General features: G+C 42.4%; 1 protein-coding gene across 1 annotated transcript in view; it reads left to right on the forward strand.

The window, feature by feature from the left end:
• Positions 1-20,790, forward strand: part of LOC123747011 (integrin beta-PS) — a 46,329-nt gene that overhangs the window by 10,546 nt on the left and 14,993 nt on the right. The window contains 9 exon segments of the mRNA XM_069317350.1: positions 12-138; positions 6,558-6,650; positions 7,193-7,206; positions 7,208-7,321; positions 7,323-7,423; positions 10,850-10,934; positions 12,649-12,819; positions 14,348-14,446; positions 19,358-19,519. Coding sequence (XP_069173451.1) covers positions 12-138; positions 6,558-6,650; positions 7,193-7,206; positions 7,208-7,321; positions 7,323-7,423; positions 10,850-10,934; positions 12,649-12,819; positions 14,348-14,446; positions 19,358-19,519 — 966 coding nt within the window.

Below are 20,790 nucleotides of genomic sequence, written 5' to 3' on the forward strand. Positions count from 1 at the left end.
GGTGGTTACAGAACGAGAGTGAACAGAGAGTGGCCCGGTGCCAGCACATCACAGCTGATCCCACCACCTTCTGCGACCCTGCCCACCTTGAGAACATCACTAACTCTGTAGTCATCACCCAGGACACCCCTCTCACAGGTGAGTGAGCGAGGCACGGTGGCAGGAGTGTGTACTAGGCTGACTAAGGGTACTGGAGTGCCATGAACGGAGAGTATGTACTAGGCTGACTAAGGGTACTGGAGTGCCATGAACGGAGAGTATGTACTAGGCTGACTAAGGGTACTGGAGTGCCATGAACGGAGAGTATGTACTAGGCTGACTAAGGGTACTGGAGTGCCATGAACGGAGAGTATGTACTAGGCTGACTAAGGGGAGTGGAGCGCCATGAACAGTGTGTGTACTAGTAGGGTGTTTTACAACGTAGACCGTCCGTGGCATTTTGGGATGCAGCGGTTTCGGCCACGTCGAATGTTGTAATAACATTGGGGGAACGATTTGGACAATATATAGAGGAGAGGCGGGACGTGTTGTCAGATGTACGATAAATATGGGAGAAGTAGTGTTCGAGTGAGGTGTGTATGGTTGTGCAAAAGTTGAGAGAATGTAGTGAGTTTTTTTTTGTTGGAAGATGGGAAGTAAGACTGTGATTGGAGGATGGAGGTGTGGGAGGAGACAGAAGTACGAAGTGTTCCCTGTTTGGGGTGAAAGGGTCTTAAAGTTTTTAAGCTCCTCCCCCTGACTTTTTGCCAGAGAGAGGGAGACGTTTTTGGGGAGATGTGTTTTAGGAGGAGGAGGAGAAGATATATGTAAAGGTTGTGTGTGAATGGAAGAAGTTAAAGCTGTAAGATAAAAGATTTAACAGAACGTAGTGTTTTAGAAGAATAGAGATAGCAAAAACGTAAAGGATGCATTACCAGTTAAGAAAGATATAGAAGTGCCTTGAAAGATATAGAAGTTCCTTGAAAGAGTCGGGTGCAGATGAGTTAACAGAAGAAAGTGTAATATAGTAGGAGAAAGAGTTAAGACAAATTTTGGGAAACATTTAGCAGTAAAGAAGTAGTTAAACAGAACATAGAACTTGGTCACTTACTAGAAAGAGGACGATGGACGTAGGCTGTGGAGGATCGTGCAGACGTCTTCCCTTGAGTAGTTACAGAGATGCACTAAGGAAGGGTTGGGCAGTATTGGCAATAGGTCCCGCAAGGAATTGCGGTTAGTGCCCACGTGTACCTCACTAGCGTGTGAACACATAGGTGACCGCTTCCTTTGTCAAGAGTCCCGCCGCGGCGCAGACCCATCGCTCGCCCGCCCGGTCGCTCACTTGGGTCAAGCACCTTCACCATTGCCCACACACACAGTCACACAGACAGACAGACACAGGTGCACAGTCACACTTTATTTTTATTTTATTTATTTATATATATATATATATATACAAGAAGGTACATTGGGTTTTAGGGAGGAGGAGGAGGAACGACATATATATATATATATATATATATATATATATATATATATATATATATATATATATATATATATATATATGTGTGTATATCACGAAAATAAACACGTGATTAAGAATGTGACAATGTCAGACCACGAAGGAAAAATGAAACAGGAAATTTCCTTAAGTACTTTCGTATATTAAATACATCTTCAGAAGGTCACCTTCTGAAGATGTATTTAATATACGAAAGTACTTAAGGAAATTTCCTGTTTCATTTTTCCTTCGTGGTCTGACATTGTCATATATATATATATATATATATATATATATATATATATATATATATATATATATATATATATATATATATATATATATATAGTCAGGTAAATCTTACCTGACTGGCTTAATAGAATTCTACGACCAGGTGACAAAGATTAAGCAAGAAAGAGAGGGCTGGGCGGACTGCATTTTCTTGGATTGTCGGAAAGCCTTTGACACAGTACCGCATAAGAGGCTGGTACATAAGCTGGAGAGACAGGCAGGTGTAGCTGGTAAGGTGCTCCAAGGATAAGGGAGTACCTAAGCAATAGGAAGCAGAGAGTTACGGTGAGGGGTGAGACCTCCGATTGGCGTGAAGTCACCAGTGGAGTCCCACAGGGCTCTGTACTCGGTCCTATCTTGTTTCTGATATATGTAAATGATCTCCCGGAGGGTATAGATTCATTTCTCTCAATGTTTGCGGACGATGCCAAAATTATGAGAAGGATTAAGACAGAAGAGGACTGTTTGAGGCTTCAAGAAGACCTAGACAAACTGAAGGAATGGTCGGACAAGTGGTTGTTAGAGTTTAACCCAACCAAATGTAATGTAATGAAGATAGGTGTAGGGAGCAGGAGGCCAAATACAAGGTATCATCTGGGAGAAGAAATTCTTCAGGAGTCAGAGAAAGAAAAAGACTTGGAGGTTGACATCACGCCAGACCTGTCTCCTGCAGCACATATCAAGAGGATAACATCAGCGGCATATGCCAGGCTGGCCAACATACGAACGGCATTCAGAAACTTGTGTAGAGAATCATTCAGAACTTTGTATACCACATATGTCAGGCCAATCCTGGAGTATGCAGCCCCAGCATGGAGTCCATATCTAGTCAAGGATGAGACTAAACTGGAAAAGGTTCAAAGGTTTGCCACCAGACTAGTACCCGAGCTGAGAGGTATGAGCTACGAGGAGAGACTACGGGAATTAAACCTCACTTCGCTGAAAGACAGAAGAGTTAGGGGGGACATGATCACCACATTCAAGATTTTCAAGGGAATTGATAGGGTAGATAGAGACAGGCTATTTAACACAAGGGGCACACGCACTAGGGGACACAGGTGGAAACTGAGTACCCACATGAGCCACAGGGACGTTAGAAAGAACTTTTTTAGTGTCAGAGTGGTTGACAAATGGAATGCATTAGGAGGTGATGTGGTGGAGGCTGACTCCATACACAGTTTCAAGTATAGATATGATAGAACCCAATAGGCTCAGGATTCTGTACACCAGTTGGTTGACGGTTGAGAGGCGGGACCAAAGAGCCAAAGCTCAACCCCCGCAAGTACAACTAACTGAGTACACACACCGGATGGAGACATCATTCCTCACCGTTGTAACAGGAAGCTGGCATCACCTCATTATAAGAAAAAAGGTGTAAAGTGGACAGAGACGAACATTACCCGAGGCTGATGACATTGGTTGTGTGAATGGAAACAGCCTAAAGATGTGAGAGGAATGATTTAACAGAACAGTTAGAGTGTTAGTAGCAGAGGGTGAGAAGGTTAGCGTTAGAATTAGCAAAATCTAAGCTTAAGTATGTAAGTAGTCAGTAGGTGTAGTTTATGTCGTGATGTCATCCCTCCTCAGCCCATGCTAGCAGGGGGCTGTCATCACCTCGTTATGAGATAACAAGATGAAAAATGCGACAGAGTCACACCCCCGCTCCCCTGCACGGGTGTTGACGGCGCACTTAAATGAATGCTAGTCATAAGGGGGCTTCTCATTTCCTTACATTGTAGGTTGTTAAGCCTCTCACAGAGAGAGAGAGAGTGAGAGAGAGAGAGAGAGAGAGAGAGAGAGAGAGAGAGAGAGAGAGAGAGAGAGAGAGAGAGAGAGAGAGAGAGAGAGAGAGAGAGAGGAGAGAGAGAGAGAGAGAGAGAGAGAGAGAGACAGACAGACAGACAGAGGGAGAGGGAGAGAGAGAGACAGACGGAGAGAGGTCTCGTTTACAGCTCTCTTCTTACAAGTTTCCTCCCCTCCCCCCTCCCCGCGGATGCATCTGTTCACATAGCTACAACACAATCTGTCTGTTCACATATCAGTTCCATTGTCCGATGCAAGCGTTCAAAGTAGTTATTGGTGACATAAGGTGGTTCTTCTCAGTTCCTTACGTTGGTAAGCCCCCCTCACCCCCTCACCTGCATGGGTACGGCACCTTTTACCCGGCGGTCCCGACGCTCACCACCCTGTAATGTCCACTGTGTTTATCTTCTACCATCTCCAGCACTGGGGGTCATAGCAGTTAATCTTTATTACTGTGCTTACCGCAACCTTATGTGTGTGTGTGTGTACTCACCTATTTGTGCTTGCGGGGGTTGAGTTCTGGCTCTTTGGTCCCGCCTCTCAACTGTCAATCAACTGGTGTACAGATTCCTGAGCCTATTGGGCTCTAATATATCTACATTTGAAACTGTGTATGGAGTCAGCCTTCACCAAATCACTGCCTAATGCATTCCATCTGTTAATTACTCTGACACTGAAAAAGTTCTTTCTAACGTCCCTGTGGCTCATGTGGGTACTCAGTTTCCACCTGTGTCTCCTTGTTCGCGTACCACCAGTGTTGAATAGTTTATCCTTGTCTACCCGGTCGATTCTCCTGAGGATTTTGTAGGTAGTAATCATGTCTCCCCTTACTCTTCATTCTTCCAGTGTTGTAAGGTGTATTTCCCGCAGCCTTTCCTCGTAACTCATTCCTCTTAGTTCTGAGACTAGTCTAGTGGCATATTTTTGAACTTTTTCCAGCTTCGTCTTGTGCTTGACAAGGTACGGGCTCCATGCTGGTGCCGCATACTCCAGGATTGGTCTTACATATGTGGTATACAAGATTCTCAACGATTCCTTACACAGGTTCCTGAAGGCTGTTCTGATGTTAGCCAGCCTCGCATATGCCGCAGACGTAATTCTTTTTATGTGGGCTTCAGGAGACAGGTTTGGTGTGATATCAACTCCTAGATCTTTCTCTCTGTCCGTTTCATTAAGTACTTCATCTCCTATTCTGTATCCTGTGTCTGGCCTCCTGTTTCCACCGCCTAGTTTCATAACTTTGCATTTACTCGCGTTGAACTTTAGCAGCCATTTGTTGGACCATTCATTCAGTCTGTCTAGGTCATCTTGTAGCCTCCTACTATCATCCTCTGTTTCAATCCTCCTCATAATTTTTGCATCATCAGTAAACATTGAGAGAAACGAGTCTATACCCCTCTGGGAGATCATTTACATATATCAGAAACAGTATAGGTCCAAGAACTGACCCCTGCGGGACTCCACTTGTAACGTCTCGCCAATCTGAGACCTCACCCCTCACATTGACTCGTTGTCTCCTGTTGCTTAGGTACTCCTTTATCTCAATGGAGTACCTTCCCTTTCACTCCAGCCTGCATCTCCAGCTTTTTCACTAGCGTCATTGTGTTGGTACTGTATCCAAAGGCATTTCTGGACAATCCAAACATATGCAGTCTGCCCCACCCTTTCCTTTCTTTGCCTTATTTTTGTTTGCCTGCGTCGTAGACATTCAAGTAACCCTATGAGGCTAGACATTGCCATCCCTGAACCCATGCTTGATGCTTGTGTTACAAAGTGTGCGTACTAGGAGAGTGTGTACTAGCTGGCTAAGGGTAGTGGAGCGCCATGAACGTAATTAAGTGTGTACTAGCGTGGTAAGGGTAGGGAGCGCCATGAACGGAGAGTGTGTACTCATGCTGGTAAGGGTAGTGGAGCGCCATGAACGGAGAGTGGCTAAGGGTAGTGAGCGCCATGAACGTAGAGTGTGTACTAGGCTGGCTAAGGGTAGTGGAGCGCCATGAACGTAGTGTGTACTAGGCTGGCAAAGGGTAGTGGAGCGCCATGAACGTAGTGTGTACTAGGCTGGCTAAGGGTAGTGGAGCGCCATGAACGGAGAGTGTGTACTAGGCTGGCTAAGGGTAGTGGAGCGCCATGAACGGAGAGGTGAAGAAGCCTCAGGTCTCCATAATGACACATGCATCCACTTGTTATTGATATAATTGGCTGTAATAAGCAAATTATCTCATGGAGTAGCATGTGTTCATTTATGATGTAGTTAATGGTTTACACTGTAAATGTTTCCGTATAATCATCAACGTGTGATACCTTTGACCGTCTTTTCATATTAAGAGATATTAAATAGATCTCATAGTTCAGCAAATCAACAAAATTCCCTAACCTATATATATATATATATATATATATATATATATATATATATATATATATATATATATATATATATATATATATATATATATATAATGTATATAAGAAATGAATTAGTAAGTAAAATAAAAACAACATATATAAACCGGATTTACTTTAACGGAGGGTTTGTTGATCGGATTTACCTTGTGAGTTAGCGATATATTCCCAACCACTTCCAAGGACAAATACCAGTATTAATATGAATTTGGCCAAATCTACAACTAATTCATTATCTGTTAAATGTTGGAATGAAGTGATGGTGTTGGATGCTTGTCCATTAACCTTCTACCTCGACATTCACTATTATTGCTGACGACTGATGCTTTAAAGCAAAAATAATGTAATAAGTGCCAGAAGAATTAGTGAATAAATTAGATGTATCAAGTGCACTTGTGGGCTTAGAAACAATATATTATTGTGTTCCTCCCCCCCCCCCCCAAAATGAAGGTATAAAACGAGGGAATTATTAGTAGAATACCATAATGACGATTTTTTATTGTTAATAGAACACTTCGTTAATTTGTTTCACTTTGTTAATTTGTATAATAGCAGCCATATTATCTTGCAACAGTTGCAGGCAACGAGAACACAGGAAAGAGTGCTGGAGAGGCAGATAAGATTGTTCAGTTAAGGCCACAGAGGATGAAGCTCAAATTACGCAAAGGTAAGATAATACAGACTCCAATGTTAAAAATGACCAAATTTATTATGCCAGAGGGTTATAATTTCCGAGAAATAGACTGGATAGCCTTCAAATCTAATGAATTTTGCAAATAATTTATACGAAAACCATGTTGGGAATTTCAAACTAGATGGTGACTATAAAGTGCTGCATTATATGGTCTCAAAATATTATTTCCGAGAGTTCACCTATTAATGACGTCCAGCAGATTACGATGTCTGATAATTACAAGGAGAAAACACTTTACCCTTTTTATGTATTGTGGAATAATTCGTGACTGAAAAGTATAGGTCAAGACCAGCTGCTCTATAGTGTCATTCCTTGCGTGCAAGTACATCCTAGTTCATAAATATTTTACAAATTGAATGGATTTGAATAGTTTATTAATGGTGTTAGTAAAGAATGTTATTAACATTTTACATCAAATGCAGAAGCTAATAGAGTTTTGTACCGAGTGTTTCTCTCCAAAATATCAAATGCAGAAGCTAATAGAGTTTTGTACCGAGTGTTTCTCTCCAAAATAGGAGTTCCGATAAACTGTAACGCTGACTTACCGTCAAGCCCGAGACTACCCGGTGGACCTCTACTACCTCATGGACCTCTCCAACTCCATGAAAGACGACAAGAAACAGCTGGCAGCTCTGGGGAGCGAACTTAGCCAAGTTGATGAAGAGCCTCACCTCTCAGTTTACCCTCGGCTTCGGCTCCTTTGTTGACAAGGTCCTCATGCCGTTTGCTGATACTGCACCTGACAAGTTAGTAGTAATTACCTAGTTGTGTTTGAGCTCCAGCTCTTGGTTTCCACCTCTCACTGTTCAGTCAACTGATATCAAGTTCAAGTATGCTTATTGAGACGAGAAAATACATCTCAAATTGATAGAGTAGCTTAGGCTATTTCTACCCCTTCCCCTCCCCCCTCTACTTCAAGTCACAAATTCAATGAGTTCAACTGATATATTGAGTCCCTAACTCCTTGGATTATATCATATCTGATTTTAAATATATGTGTATAGTCTGCCTAATTTATTTTACCTCTTTACAACAATTAATCTGAAGGTATTAATGTTATTTTTGGTGATTTAGATAAAAAGCCTCAATGTGTCCCATCATCCTGGATCCTCCCATACCTAGCAACATGGTTGTTTACCTTGTAAATTACCCTGGTGATTTTGTACTTCATAGTCATGTTTCTTCTGTATTTGCTCTTGCGATGTGAGGTTCAGTTCTTGTAGTCTATCAGCGTAATTAATGTCTTTAGATGAGGTGAAAGCTCAATGCTGCAAATTGAAGAAGTAATCTGACATTCGTTAACTGAAGCACTCTGAAGAATTCTACAATCAGATTCGCAAATAAAGTCCTTATGTTGACCAGACCACACACTAGAAAGTGAAGACGACGACGTTTCGGTCTGTCCTGGACCATTCTCAAGTCGATTGTGATGAGGGAATGTTGTTGTTATAGATTCAGCTACTCGGAACAAGTTCCAAGTAGCACGGGCTATGGTGAGCCCATAGCTTACCTGGCACAGGAGCGGGGCAAGTAGCACGGGCTATGGTGAGCCCGTAGTGGACTTACCTGGCACAGGAGTGGTGTCTGAGTGTGGTGAGGGAATTGATTGATTGATGAAGATTAAGCCACCCAAGAGGTGGCACGGGCATGAATAGCCCGTAAGTGGTGGCCATTTTAAGCCATTACCAGTATCAAGAGGTGATACTGGAGATCTGTGGAGGTGCGAATGCACCCTGCATGATGGGAGATGTCTCCCTTGTGAATGTGTTAAGATGAAGATGAAGCCACCCAATAGGTGGCACGGGCATGAATTGGTAAGTGGTGGCCCTTTTGAGCCATCACCAGTATGTGGTGAGGGAAGTAGGTGAGGGCAATAAATAGGCAAGAGTGAGGTGACGAGAAGAAAATCTTCTTGAGTAGATCATTGATCTACTCAAAATTGAGTAGGATCATTGATACAAATTTGTCTCACTAATACAGTGTTAATATCTACTATCTTATTAATATCAACGTATGATACTATTGGCCCATAGGATACAGCTCCTATTTATATCCACCCAATCCCAATCATATATTTATCATTGTATCTCACTTCACTTTACCTCTCTTCTGCCTATATATGTCCAAATCTATGTACTTGTAACTCACCCTTCTGAAGATGTATTATTAAATACGAAAGTACTTAAGGAAATTCCTGTTTCAATTCTTCCTTCGTGGACTGACACTGTCACATTTTTCATCACGTGTTAATTTTCGTGATTTACACACACACACACACACACACACATATATATATATGTTATATATATATATATATATATATATATATATATATATATATATATATATATATATATATATATATATATATATATATATATATATATATATGTCGTACCTAGTAGCCAGAACGCACTTCTCAGCCTACTATGCAAGGCCCGATTTGCCTAATAAGCCAAGTTTTCATGAATTAATTGTTTTTCGACTACCTAACCTAACCTAACATAACTTTTTCGGCTACCTAACCTAACCTAACCTATAAAGATAGGTTAGGTTAGGTTAGGTAAGGTTGGTTAGGTTCGGTCATATATCTACGTTAATTTTAACTCAAATAAAAAAAATTAACCTCATACATAATGAAATGAGTAGCTTTATCATTTCATAAGAAAAAAATTAGAGAAAATATATTAATTCAGGAAAACTTGGCTTATTAGGCAAATCGGGCCTTGCATAGTAGGCTGAGAAGTGTGTTCTGGCTACTAGGTACGACATATATATATATATATATATATATATATATATATATATATATATATATATATATATATTTATATAACATATGCAACAATGATCACAAAAACACTAATCCAAGTATGCTGAATAACCACATGTGAAAAATAGAGAATACTTAACGCGTTTTTGGCTAATTCGCCTTCATCAGAGCAAAGTGGAATAAAGATGATCTTCATTCTACTTTGCTCTGATGAAGGCGAATTAGCCGTTAAGCATTCTCTATTTTTCAAATGTGGTTATTCTGAATTAATGATTCTAACACAAATCTTTTCAATATTTCTTATGTTTCCACACTTTTATTTTTGGTCTGACGCCTAGTGATGCATTTCGCAAGGTCACTCCTTACATTCTCAAAGACTAATTTACCATGCTTTTGCACAGGCTTATATTCTCTTTGGGTGAGGTGAACAAGTAGATGAAGTGTCATAACATAGGGGATATTGATAGGTGTAATACATGCATCAACATAAGCAGCTTACGTTCTTGCGACTACTTGTGTTTCTAAGCTGGTTATTGGATCCAGTCTCTGCATTGGATCGGGGTCTTGAGGTAGGTAGAGTGTAATTATATGTTAACTGGCTGTTGATTCTTGGTCTTGACTTTTTGATGTGTAGGGCCTCGCTGATGTCCAGTCTTCTGTTGTCGTTATACCTGTCGATTATTTCAGTGTTGCTTGTTAAGATGTCTCTGGTGATGGTCTGGTTGTGTTAGGAGATTATATGTTCTTTGATGGAGCTCTGTTGCTTGTGCATTGTTAATCGCCTAGAGAGAGAGACGTTGTGGTCTTGCCTATATACACTGAGATCTTTGGGGCTGAAAGTCTCTATAAGTGGGCATGTGAAGGCATAAACGACGTTGATCTCTCTTAAGGCGTTCTGTTTGTTGTCTTCATAAGTAAGTTGGCGGTCTTCTTGTTTTTGTGATGCATTGCTAATTGTATCTTGTGATTGGTGTCTGTGGGGGATAACGTTCCTATCAATAATATCTTTCAGTACTCTTTCCTCCATTCTGTAAGCCTTGAAAAAAAAGTTGCTGTAAAACAGTGTGATAGGAGGTACGGGTGATGTGGTGGTTGCTTCTTCATGGGTTGCATGGCGTGTCACCTTTCTTTTAATGACGTCTTTAACGTAAACGTCAATAAAGGAAAGGTGACACTCCATTCAACCCATGAAGAATCAACCAGCACAACATCTGTACCCACTATCACACTGTTTTACACGAACTTCTTTTCCACGGCTTACAAAATGGAGGAAAGAGTTGTTTGTGAATTTTCGGATGTGTTGCTTAACACGAAAGTTAGTTTCTTGTTTCACTTTTACTTCGTTGTATAATTTGTATACCATGAGTATATTTTAATATCTGTGATGTTATTTTTTCAGACTGGAAGCACCATGTGCGGGTTGTGCCCCTCCTTACTCCTTCAGAAATGACCTGCCTCTCAACGGTGACCCCAAACAGTTTACGGTGAGCTGTTTGTGGCTCTTGTTATAGTGTCTGTTTTGACTTACACAAAAGTTTGTCGAACAACACAAGTCTTACTCTTCAATTATATTTTCTTTTCTTGTGTTGAGCCGTAGTGATTACATGAGCTGCACACACGATCAAGTACAGCAGCCAAACTTGTGTTGTCTGCTCTGGCTTGCTTCTCTTCCTTCCCTATCCCTCTGTGACTGATTGATTGAGACACCCAAGAGGTGGCACGGGCAGGAATAGCCCGCAAGGAAATATGAAACATCCCTCTGTGGGTAATCTAGTAATAAATGGATAACAGGCCAAATTAATTGTGTGCGATCCCTCTGTGGGTAATCGCACACCATTAACTTCGACTGTACGTTATCCATGGGAAGGTGTTGGCAGGAATCACCGGGAGGTCAGGGATGGGAAGGGCTCTCTCACAGTCTTAGTGTTGCTTCGCCACACACACGCAGTTTGCATTCACATTTACCTAACACATCTATACTGGAGTTTATGCCATGTGTTGAGTTTTCCATGCACCCTCCACCATTTTCTGTGAGAAAATCTTGCATATTAAACTTTGTTTAGCATCAGTATCATGCAAGATACGAACACTGCGCTTACACTAGTCACTGAATATTCACAAACTCAAATTAATCTAGAACTTGGGTGAGGAGAGGCTTGCGTGGTGCCGCCACTTGTCATGCAGCTTGCTTTGCCTGCGATCACGGGTAGTGGAGACGCCTACCCGCAGTTATTAAATTGTAATGTAGCAACCCGTTCTCGCAAATTTAGTAAGTCAATATTGACTTATTAAATATGTGCATAGGTGACATACTTAACATAATAGTTTCCCTTGAAAAGCTTCATAGAAAACACCGACCATACCTAACCTACTTAGTATGTTAAGATAAGCATAATCTTATTGCTTCGTAATTACAATTATTACCTAACCTATACCTATAATAGGTTAAGTAACAATTGTAATTACGAAGCTATAAGATGCTTATTTTAACATACTAAGTAGGTTAGGTAAGGTCGGTGTTTTCTATGAAGCTTTTCAAGGGAAACTATTATGTTTAGTATGTCACCTATGCACGCAACTAATAAGTCAATATTGACTTATTAAATTTGCGAGAACGGGTTGAATGTAGTGTTGTGATCTCTGCCCGCAGCATGATGCTGGCAACGTCAGGTACCGGTGTTCTGAATTGTATCACCTAGTTTGCATCATCAGTTAGATGATGTGATCTAAGTGTTCTCGCAAACACAACAGTTCCTGTTCTGTTTGCGAGGTTGGTATGGCTTGCTTTAAGGATGGCTGGCTCCTCATTAACTGCTTTCCATATTATTCAACTGTTTCCTGGCAGCCCAGATACCTGAAGTGTTAAACAATATATTGTCCCTTTTGCTGTCTTACTCTCAATAAGCTGCCTGTGTGTAGTGGCGCCACATCTGCAGCATGGTACACGGCCTACATCTCACGCTCCTCTATCCTGAAAGGACATAAGATGTAACAATGCCAAAAAATATTGAAATTCATAGAAGATGCAATACAGGACGTTTGTTACTAGTTATCATTATAATTAATTGCAAAGTGTGCAAACAAAATGTAAAAGTTGATGTTAAATATCGGCAGAGGTCTGAATGAGAGGCCTCCCACACTCAATAAATGTGTATTACTCCTAAAAGTTCTTCTCTTATTGCTGTTGGTCACCTGCAGATAAAGGTAGAGGCAGCACCGATCTCGGGCAACATGGATTCTCCCGAAGGCGGGTTCGATGCCCTAATGCAAGTGATGGTGTGTACGGAGCAGATTGGGTGGAGGGAGCAGGCGCGTCGCATCGTCATCTTCTCCACCGACGCCAAGTTCCACCATGCAGGAGATGGCCGGGTTGGTAGTCTTAAGGCTGGGTTGGTAGCCTTGTTTAGGGACTGATGGTAGTCTTCTTGAGGGCCGGGATGGTAGCCTCGTTGAGGGCCGGGATGGTAACCTCGTTGAGGGCCGGGATGGTAGCCTCGTTGAGGGCCGGGATGGTAGCCTCGTTGAGGGCCAGGATGGTAGCCTCGTTGAGGGCCGGGATGGTAGCCTCGTTGAGGGCCGGGATGGTAGCCTCGTTGAGGGCCGGGATGGTAGCCTCGTTGAGGGCCGGGATGGTAGCCTCGTTGAGGGCCGGGATGGTAGCCTCGTTGAGGGCCGGGATGGTAGCCTCGTTGAGGGCCGGGATGGTAGCCTCGTTGAGGGCCGGGATGGTAGCCTCGTTGAGGGCCGGGATGGTAGCCTCGTTGAGGGCCGGGATGGTAGCCTCGTTGAGGGCCGGGATGGTAGCCTCGTTGAGGGCCGGGATGGTAGCCTCGTTGAGGGCCGGGATGGTAGCCTCGTTGAGGGCCGGGATGGTAGCCTCGTTGAGGGCCGGGATGGTAGCCTCGTTGAGGGCCGGGATGGTAACCTCGTTGAGGGCCGGGATGGTAGCCTCGTTGAGGGCCAGGATGGTAGCCTCATTGAGGGCCAGGATGGTAACCTCATTGAGGGCCAGGATGGTAGCCTCGTTGAGGGCCGGGATGGTAGCCTCGTTGAGGGCCGGGATGCTAGCCTCGTTGAGGGCCGGGATGGTAGCCTCGTTGAGGGCCGGGATGGTAGCCTCGTTGAGGGCCGGGATGGTAGCCTCGTTGAAGAGCGGGTTGGATAAGGGAGGCAGCTAGTTCACTCTGGAATTATTATAGAAGGTTTGGGGAGTGTCTTAGGAAGTGTGTGGTCATACTGTGGTTCATTAGGATGACGTCTAGACATGTGTGGGTGTCGTGGAGTCTCAAGGTGAGAAAGAAATGTTCTGAGGTTTCTTCAGTGGATACTTTAAATACCCTGCCAGTATAATTCTCGTGCACTGTTAGTTATAATAATAATTTATGTTTAGAAAACACAGAAATATGTTACAGTGATTAATTAGTAGGCACATAAATTCTATATTATATTGTCCCACTAATTACCCACAGCATTTTTGCCATAAGTTTAAATTACTGTTCATAGTTCATTTAATTAAAAATTTAATGGGAAACACAAATTGATTAAATAATTATAAGTTGCACACAGAAATCACAATAGCGTGATGCATCAAATTGATAAATCCACAAGGGCCGCGATGAGGGTTCGAACCTACGTCCGAAAGGATCTTCTAAGACGTAGGTTCGAACCCTCATCACGGCCCTTGTGGATTTGTTCAATTATAAGTTGGTTTAATCACCACTTGATTTTGCCTTCGGTAAAATTAATTGTAATTTATTTATATATTTATTTTATTTTTACTGCAAGATTAATAATGTCTAAGGGTGTGCCTTTGCTTACCAAGGCATCCATGCACGTAGGCTCCATGTATTAATTTAGTTTTTTATTGATTCTACTTGAATATACGACAACGGTGCAGCTGGCGGGCATTGTCGCTCCCAATGACGAAAGATGCCACCTGAACCACCTCCATGAGTATTCAGATTTTAACATATATGACTATCCATCTATTGCCCAGGTGAGTGAGTACCCATAATACTGTATATTGTGCCCAGGTGAGTGAGTACCCATAATACTGTATATTGTGCCCAGGTGAGTGAGTACCCATAACACTGTATATTGTGCCCAGGTGAGTGAGTACTCGTAACACTGTATATTGTGCCCAGGTGAGTGAGTACCCATAATACTGTATATTGTGCCCAGGTGAGTGAGTACCCATAATACTGTATATTGTGCCCAGGTGAGTGAGTACTCGTAATACTGTATATTGTGCCCAGGTGAGTGAGTACTCGTAATACTGTATATTGTGCCCAGGTGAGTGAGTACTCGTAACACTGTATATTGTGCCCAGGTGAGTGAGTACCCATAATACTGTATATTGTGCCCAGGTGAGTGAGTACCCATAATACTGTATATTGTGCCCAGGTGAGTGAGTACCCATAATACTGTATATTGTGCCCAGGTGAGTGAGTACCCATAATACTGTATATTGTGCCCAGGTGAGTGAGTACCCATAATACTGTATATTGTGCCCAGGTGAGTGAGTACCCATAATACTGTATATTGTGCCCAGGTGAGTGAGTACCCATAATACTGTATATTGTGCCCAGGTGAGTGAGTACTCGTAACACTGTATATTGTGCCTAGGTGAGTGAGTACCCATAATACTGTATATTGTGCCCAGGTGAGTGAGTACCCATAATACTGTATATTGTGCCCAGGTGAGTGAGTACCCATAATACTGTATATTGTGCCCAGGTGAGTGAGTACTCGTAACACTGTATATTGTGCCCAGGTGAGTGAGTACCCATAATACTGTATATTGTGCCCATGTGAGTGAGTACTCGTAACACTGTATATTGTGCCCAGGTGAGTGAGTACCCATAATACTGTATATTGTGCCCAGGTGAGTGAGTACTCGTAACACTGTATATTGTGCCCAGGTGAGTGAGTACTCGTAACACTGTATATTGTGCCCAGGTGAGTGAGTACTCGTAACACTGTATATTGTGCCCAGGTGAGTGAGTACTCGTAACACTGTATATTGTAGTCAAGTGAACGAGTACTCGTTACACTGTATTTTCTGATCAGGGGAAAAAAGACAGCAACAGTATGGGGGGCTTATTTATTACGTAGTAGAAGTACAAGTAAAATCATTTCTGCAGAACATGTAAATGAGGCGGCTATAAGTAAGACTTAACAAATGTATAACATAGCCGTGGCTAACTCTAAGTACACCAAATCAACTTAAAATGTACACCCGTAGTAAAATAAAAGTATGCTTATAGCCTAGTAACAAGGTAAATCAAAATCTGCAGAAATCTAATAGCTTATTGGCTAGAAGTAAGGCAAATGTATAACCTAATTCTATAACACTATGTGTAACAGTCAGGACACAAAGAGTAAATATAATGTGATTAAACAACATAACATTTAATGAAGCCTGACCAAGAGGCCCAAAAGACATAATGGTAAACCCTAGCCTAATTAATACGGAAATTAATCAGGCATGCAGAAATGTACATAAAGAGACTGGGAAAAGCCTGATATGAAAATGGAGGAGAAAATTAACCCCAGGCAGTGAGGCCGTACCGCCAAGGAATAAGGAGATAAGGATTTCCTGACTAAAGGTAGGGCTTACTAGTACCTAGAATGGCTGTAAAGGCAAAGTAGTAGCTGCGGCCAGCGGAACATTTGGGGACCGGCGCTGCACCCCCCCCTCTCTGCAGGCCAGCAGGCCGGACCCCCCCCCCTCTGCAGGCCAGCAGGCCGGACCGCCCCCCCCCCCCCCCCGAAGGGCGAGTGGGGGAGCCTCAGGACGGCAGAGCAACGACGTCTTGTCTGACGTAGGAAGTAAAAGCGTCACTCTTCCACCTGCCGACCGCCATTATCGCCATTGGGCAAGCTCGTCAAGAGACAGCCGAGTGGCCCTGCCAATTCTAAAGGAAAGGGGCGTAATCAGCTGGAGGCCAGCCTAACGCTGCGAGGGCGGCGCAAAGCATCCTAGAGAAATCTTGCCTGGTGACTGGGGCGCCTGAGTTGCGCTGGAATATGAGCCCTGAGCCCGCGCTCCTGATGATGAAGATGTGGATAGGGCACGGACCGGGCAGTACTTGCTGGAGGGGTTCGCTCTCAGAGAGGCATTAGGCAGGCCTAATACTGCAAGGGCGGCACGGAGCATCCTGGAGAAGTCTTGCTTGGTCACTGTGGCACGGACCGGGCTGTACTTGCTGGCGGGGCCGCTCGCCAGGCTAGGGTAGGCGCGCGTCCCGCGCTGTGCTTGTAATATCCGGAGATGGTGTCGATTCCTGACTATGGAAACGATACCTGGTCCAGTCAGAGCGGGTTGTCGACCTTTTTGCCGCGTAGATCACCTCCCCCGGGCTGAAAGTAATAAGGCAGTAAGGGTGGGCAGAAGCGGGCATGCAGTGGTAACGTGACAGGCAAGAACTCAGTCGAGAGGGGTAAACCCTAGCTGAATTAATACGGAGGAGACCTAGCCAATAAGGGTATGCAGGAGATAGGCGGAAGAGGAAGGGAGGGGGGTGCCCGGATGCAGAATTTAATAAGAACCCTTAATAAGCAACCTGGATGAAACCCCAAGTAGAGAACACTGGCACGGAGAAAACACTGGGGGAGGAGGGAGAATAAGAGTTTGCATAATAACTATACTGTAGCAGTGTAAGGGAACTAATAATTCTAATAAAACTTTCAGCGAAAGGAAGGGAGCGAAATACCTTTGCTAGGAACAAAGGCGGGATAAGAGCCAGAAGTAAATCAACAAGGATAGCTCAAAACAAATATAATCAGTTATAATACAATAGACAATAAATCATTATAATATATAATTATTACATATACCATAGAACGGATATATATAATATCAAGCCGATATATAAATAAACAATAAGTGGAATATAAGAAAGTAATTCTGTAAGGCATATCTGTAACATGCTTGTGTCCGAAACGCGACACAAATACAACAAATTACTAAGGATGGGAGCGGGGAACATTACCCTTGGTCTCCATCTCATGTTGGCCTCCAAATGGATGATAGAGCTGAATAGAAGCCAAGGAATCTGCCTTAAGTAGCCGTTGAGTGTAACCTTGGATTGTCAATGAGCATCTGAGAGCAGCAGTACACCGAGAACTTCGGCTACATCTTGTAGAACAGGTGCAAAGTTAGATCGACGCCAGGGAACTAGTGATCAGTAACTGTAATAAGAATAATATTAATAATACAAATCAATATCGTAAATAACAGACAAGACGGCAATGTGCCACAGAGTAGGAGATGAAAATTAGGAAAGCAACGCCAATCCGTAATAATAATTTATGGTCATAATAAATTAATACTGAAATAACATAATGATACGGATTAACATTAATACTATAATATAGCACAGTAAATAAGGGATATATATATAATATATATATATAAATATATATATATATAGTAATTATATAGTAATTAACTATATTATATAGTAATTATATAGTAATTAACTATATAATTAATTATATAGTAATTATAGTGTAATTAACTACGTAGGCCCTGGGCGGCTCCATCCCAGCGCCGCTGCGTTGTTTAGTAACACTAGAGTATGGGAGAAATCTCACGGTACTCCCTCCAAGTACTAGGAGCTGGGGACAACGTTTCGTGTGAAGCGGTCCGTGGCAGGAATAAGAGTGAGGGCAGGACCCCTGAATAATAATACAGGCCTCTTCCAAAGCTATTTATATGCCACCCAGTACTGCCCGCACTGCGCCTGCGGATCGTGCTGTGCAATTGTCTCTTTTTCCCCCATCAGAAACACCTCCGCTTACCTGCGCAAAGCAGTGGCCATATTGTGTCCAGGTGAACGATTACTTGTAACACTGTGTCCAGGTGAGTCAAGACTCACAATACTGTACTATATATTGTATCCAATTGAGAAATACTACTGTTATTTCGCCCTAGGGAATCATCAAGACAGGTAAACCTGTTTGATGATTCCCTGTTACTGATGAAGACTGTGTTTCATCAGTCCCCAACTTAACTCCCAAACTAAATAATTGGTTATGCCAGTTATAAGAGGAAATGGAACTCTGTTTACATCAGCAACTGCGAATTGTTTAAAATGGAACTTTGTTTACATCAGCAACTGCGAACTGTTTGGAATGGAACTTTGTTTACATCAGCAACTGCGTACTCTTTGACAAAACATCTGATAATTAAACTTAAATCTCAATGTTGACAACGGCTTCACTCAATTTGTAGGTGAACAAAATATATTCCTTTGATGCTTTTAATACAAGTCACAAGTTCATAGACTAAGTAAAAACATCATACTGTATATGCTTCTTAATTAATTTAAAACATTAAATACGAGTTGTTATTTAAACAAAAATTATTTAAACTACCAGTCATTACCAATATTAACATCACTCAAATTGGTGTTCTTAACCACTTGGACTGGTTCGTACAGTGATGGCCTCGCGTCTTGCAGGTTGGCGTTCGATCCCCGATGGTCCAAGTGGTTAGGCACCAAATTCTTTGCCTCAGTCGCTCTGTCCTCATATCCCAGCTCCTTGTCCTCGTATCCTAGATTTTTGTCCTCGTATCCCAGCTCCTTAATGTCCTTGTATCCCAGCTCCTTGTCCTCATATCCCAGCTCCTTGTCCTCTTATCCCAGCTCCTTGTTCTTGTATCCCAGCTCCTTGTTCTTGTATCCCAGCTCTGCCCTTGTATCTCAACTCCTTGTCCTCGTATACTAGCTCCTTGTCCTCGTATCCCAGCTCCTTGTCCTCGTATCCCAGCTCCTTGTCCTCGTATCCCAGCTCCTTGTCCTCGTATCCCTTCCAAGTGCTATTGTGTATAGTCATGCTAACTTAGCGTGCTCTCTCTATAATTACCGTACCTTGAATTAAAGTATTTAATTTCTGACAGATTAATAAGATAGCGAAAGAGAAGAACATCAACGTGATCTTCGCGGTGTCGGCCCACGAGCTGTTATACAAGGAGCTCTCCGGCATGATAGAGACCTCCTCCTACGGCATGCTCGAAGCTGACTCGCGCAACGTGGTCGAACTCGTCCGAGAACAATATAATGTAAGAGTTTCTCCACAGGTGTTTGTAACTGTGTCAGTGTGGTCATTTACTATGCACCCCATACCCATCCCGTGGGCCGTGGTTGAAAGGCTTACGGAAACCAATAATGGTTTCAGTAACTGAACCCCCCTTAGGGCTTTATCCTATTAAAGAAAGTAGGTCTGAGGACACCTCCCTATGGAGTGCCTAGTTCAAAAACTCTCGATACACTGCTCAAGTTCAAGTATGTTTATTGAGACAAAAAAGAAATACATCTCAAAGGGATAGAATAGCTTAGGCTATTTCTACCTCCCCCCCCCCCCTATACACTGCTATGCCCTTGGAACATTACAGATGACTTCCTGTTATGTAGATAGCCTTTTATCTATCATAGAAGCCATCCTCCAACATTCATTTTAGCAAGTTGACTCAGAATGCTGTGTCAGTGAGTAATGTCAGAGGCTGACGTAAGATCTAGGAAAGTGAGGTCTGAGCTTTCAGTGAAGAAATATGGATCACAGCTACCCACGGTTCGGGAATTTGTGTAGCTGTGATCCATATTTCTTTATATATGTTAATATAATCATATACATAAACCAAGTCCATTCTATCCAGCGGTCGACCCCAAAGACGCATTCATCAATTTTAGCATGCTGCTTATTCAAAATAATAATTTTCTCAAATATAAATTAATATTGTTATATATTGGCATACTGTGCATATTTAGGCATTGGTTAGGCTAGGTGTATAGGTTCTGTTGGCGATTATTTGTATTTGTAGTATGTGGGTGAAGCATTTACAGCGTTGTGGTTCGAACAAAATTCGTCAATGAAGCACTTGTTCCGGAAGTGTTCGAACGAAATCAGTTGTGAGTCGTGTGTAAACCGTTTTTCATTTATAAACACCTGGGGTTTGGTGGGTGGTTGGAATCACTTTTGGGGTCTTTGGAGGACGGGCTGTTTACAGCGTTGTGGTTCAAACAAAAGTCGTCAGCAAAGCACTTGTTCGAGATGTGTTCGAACGTCATGAGTTGTGAGTCATGTGTAAAAACAGTTTTTCATTGCACAATATGCTAATACTGTATATAATAATATTAATTTATATTTGAAAAAAATCCTATTTTGAATAAACAGCCTGTTAAAATTGATGAATGCGTCTTTGGGGTCGTCCGCTGGATAGAATGGACTTGGTCTGAGGACGGGTTGGTAAAAGATTTACTCACTACTACAAATACAAATAATTACCAACAGAACGAAAACAAATAGTATTATTATTATTGAGTTCTCCCTCGG

This window comes from Procambarus clarkii, chromosome 87 (genome assembly GCF_040958095.1).
Source record: "Procambarus clarkii isolate CNS0578487 chromosome 87, FALCON_Pclarkii_2.0, whole genome shotgun sequence".
NCBI lineage: Eukaryota > Metazoa > Arthropoda > Malacostraca > Decapoda > Cambaridae > Procambarus > Procambarus clarkii.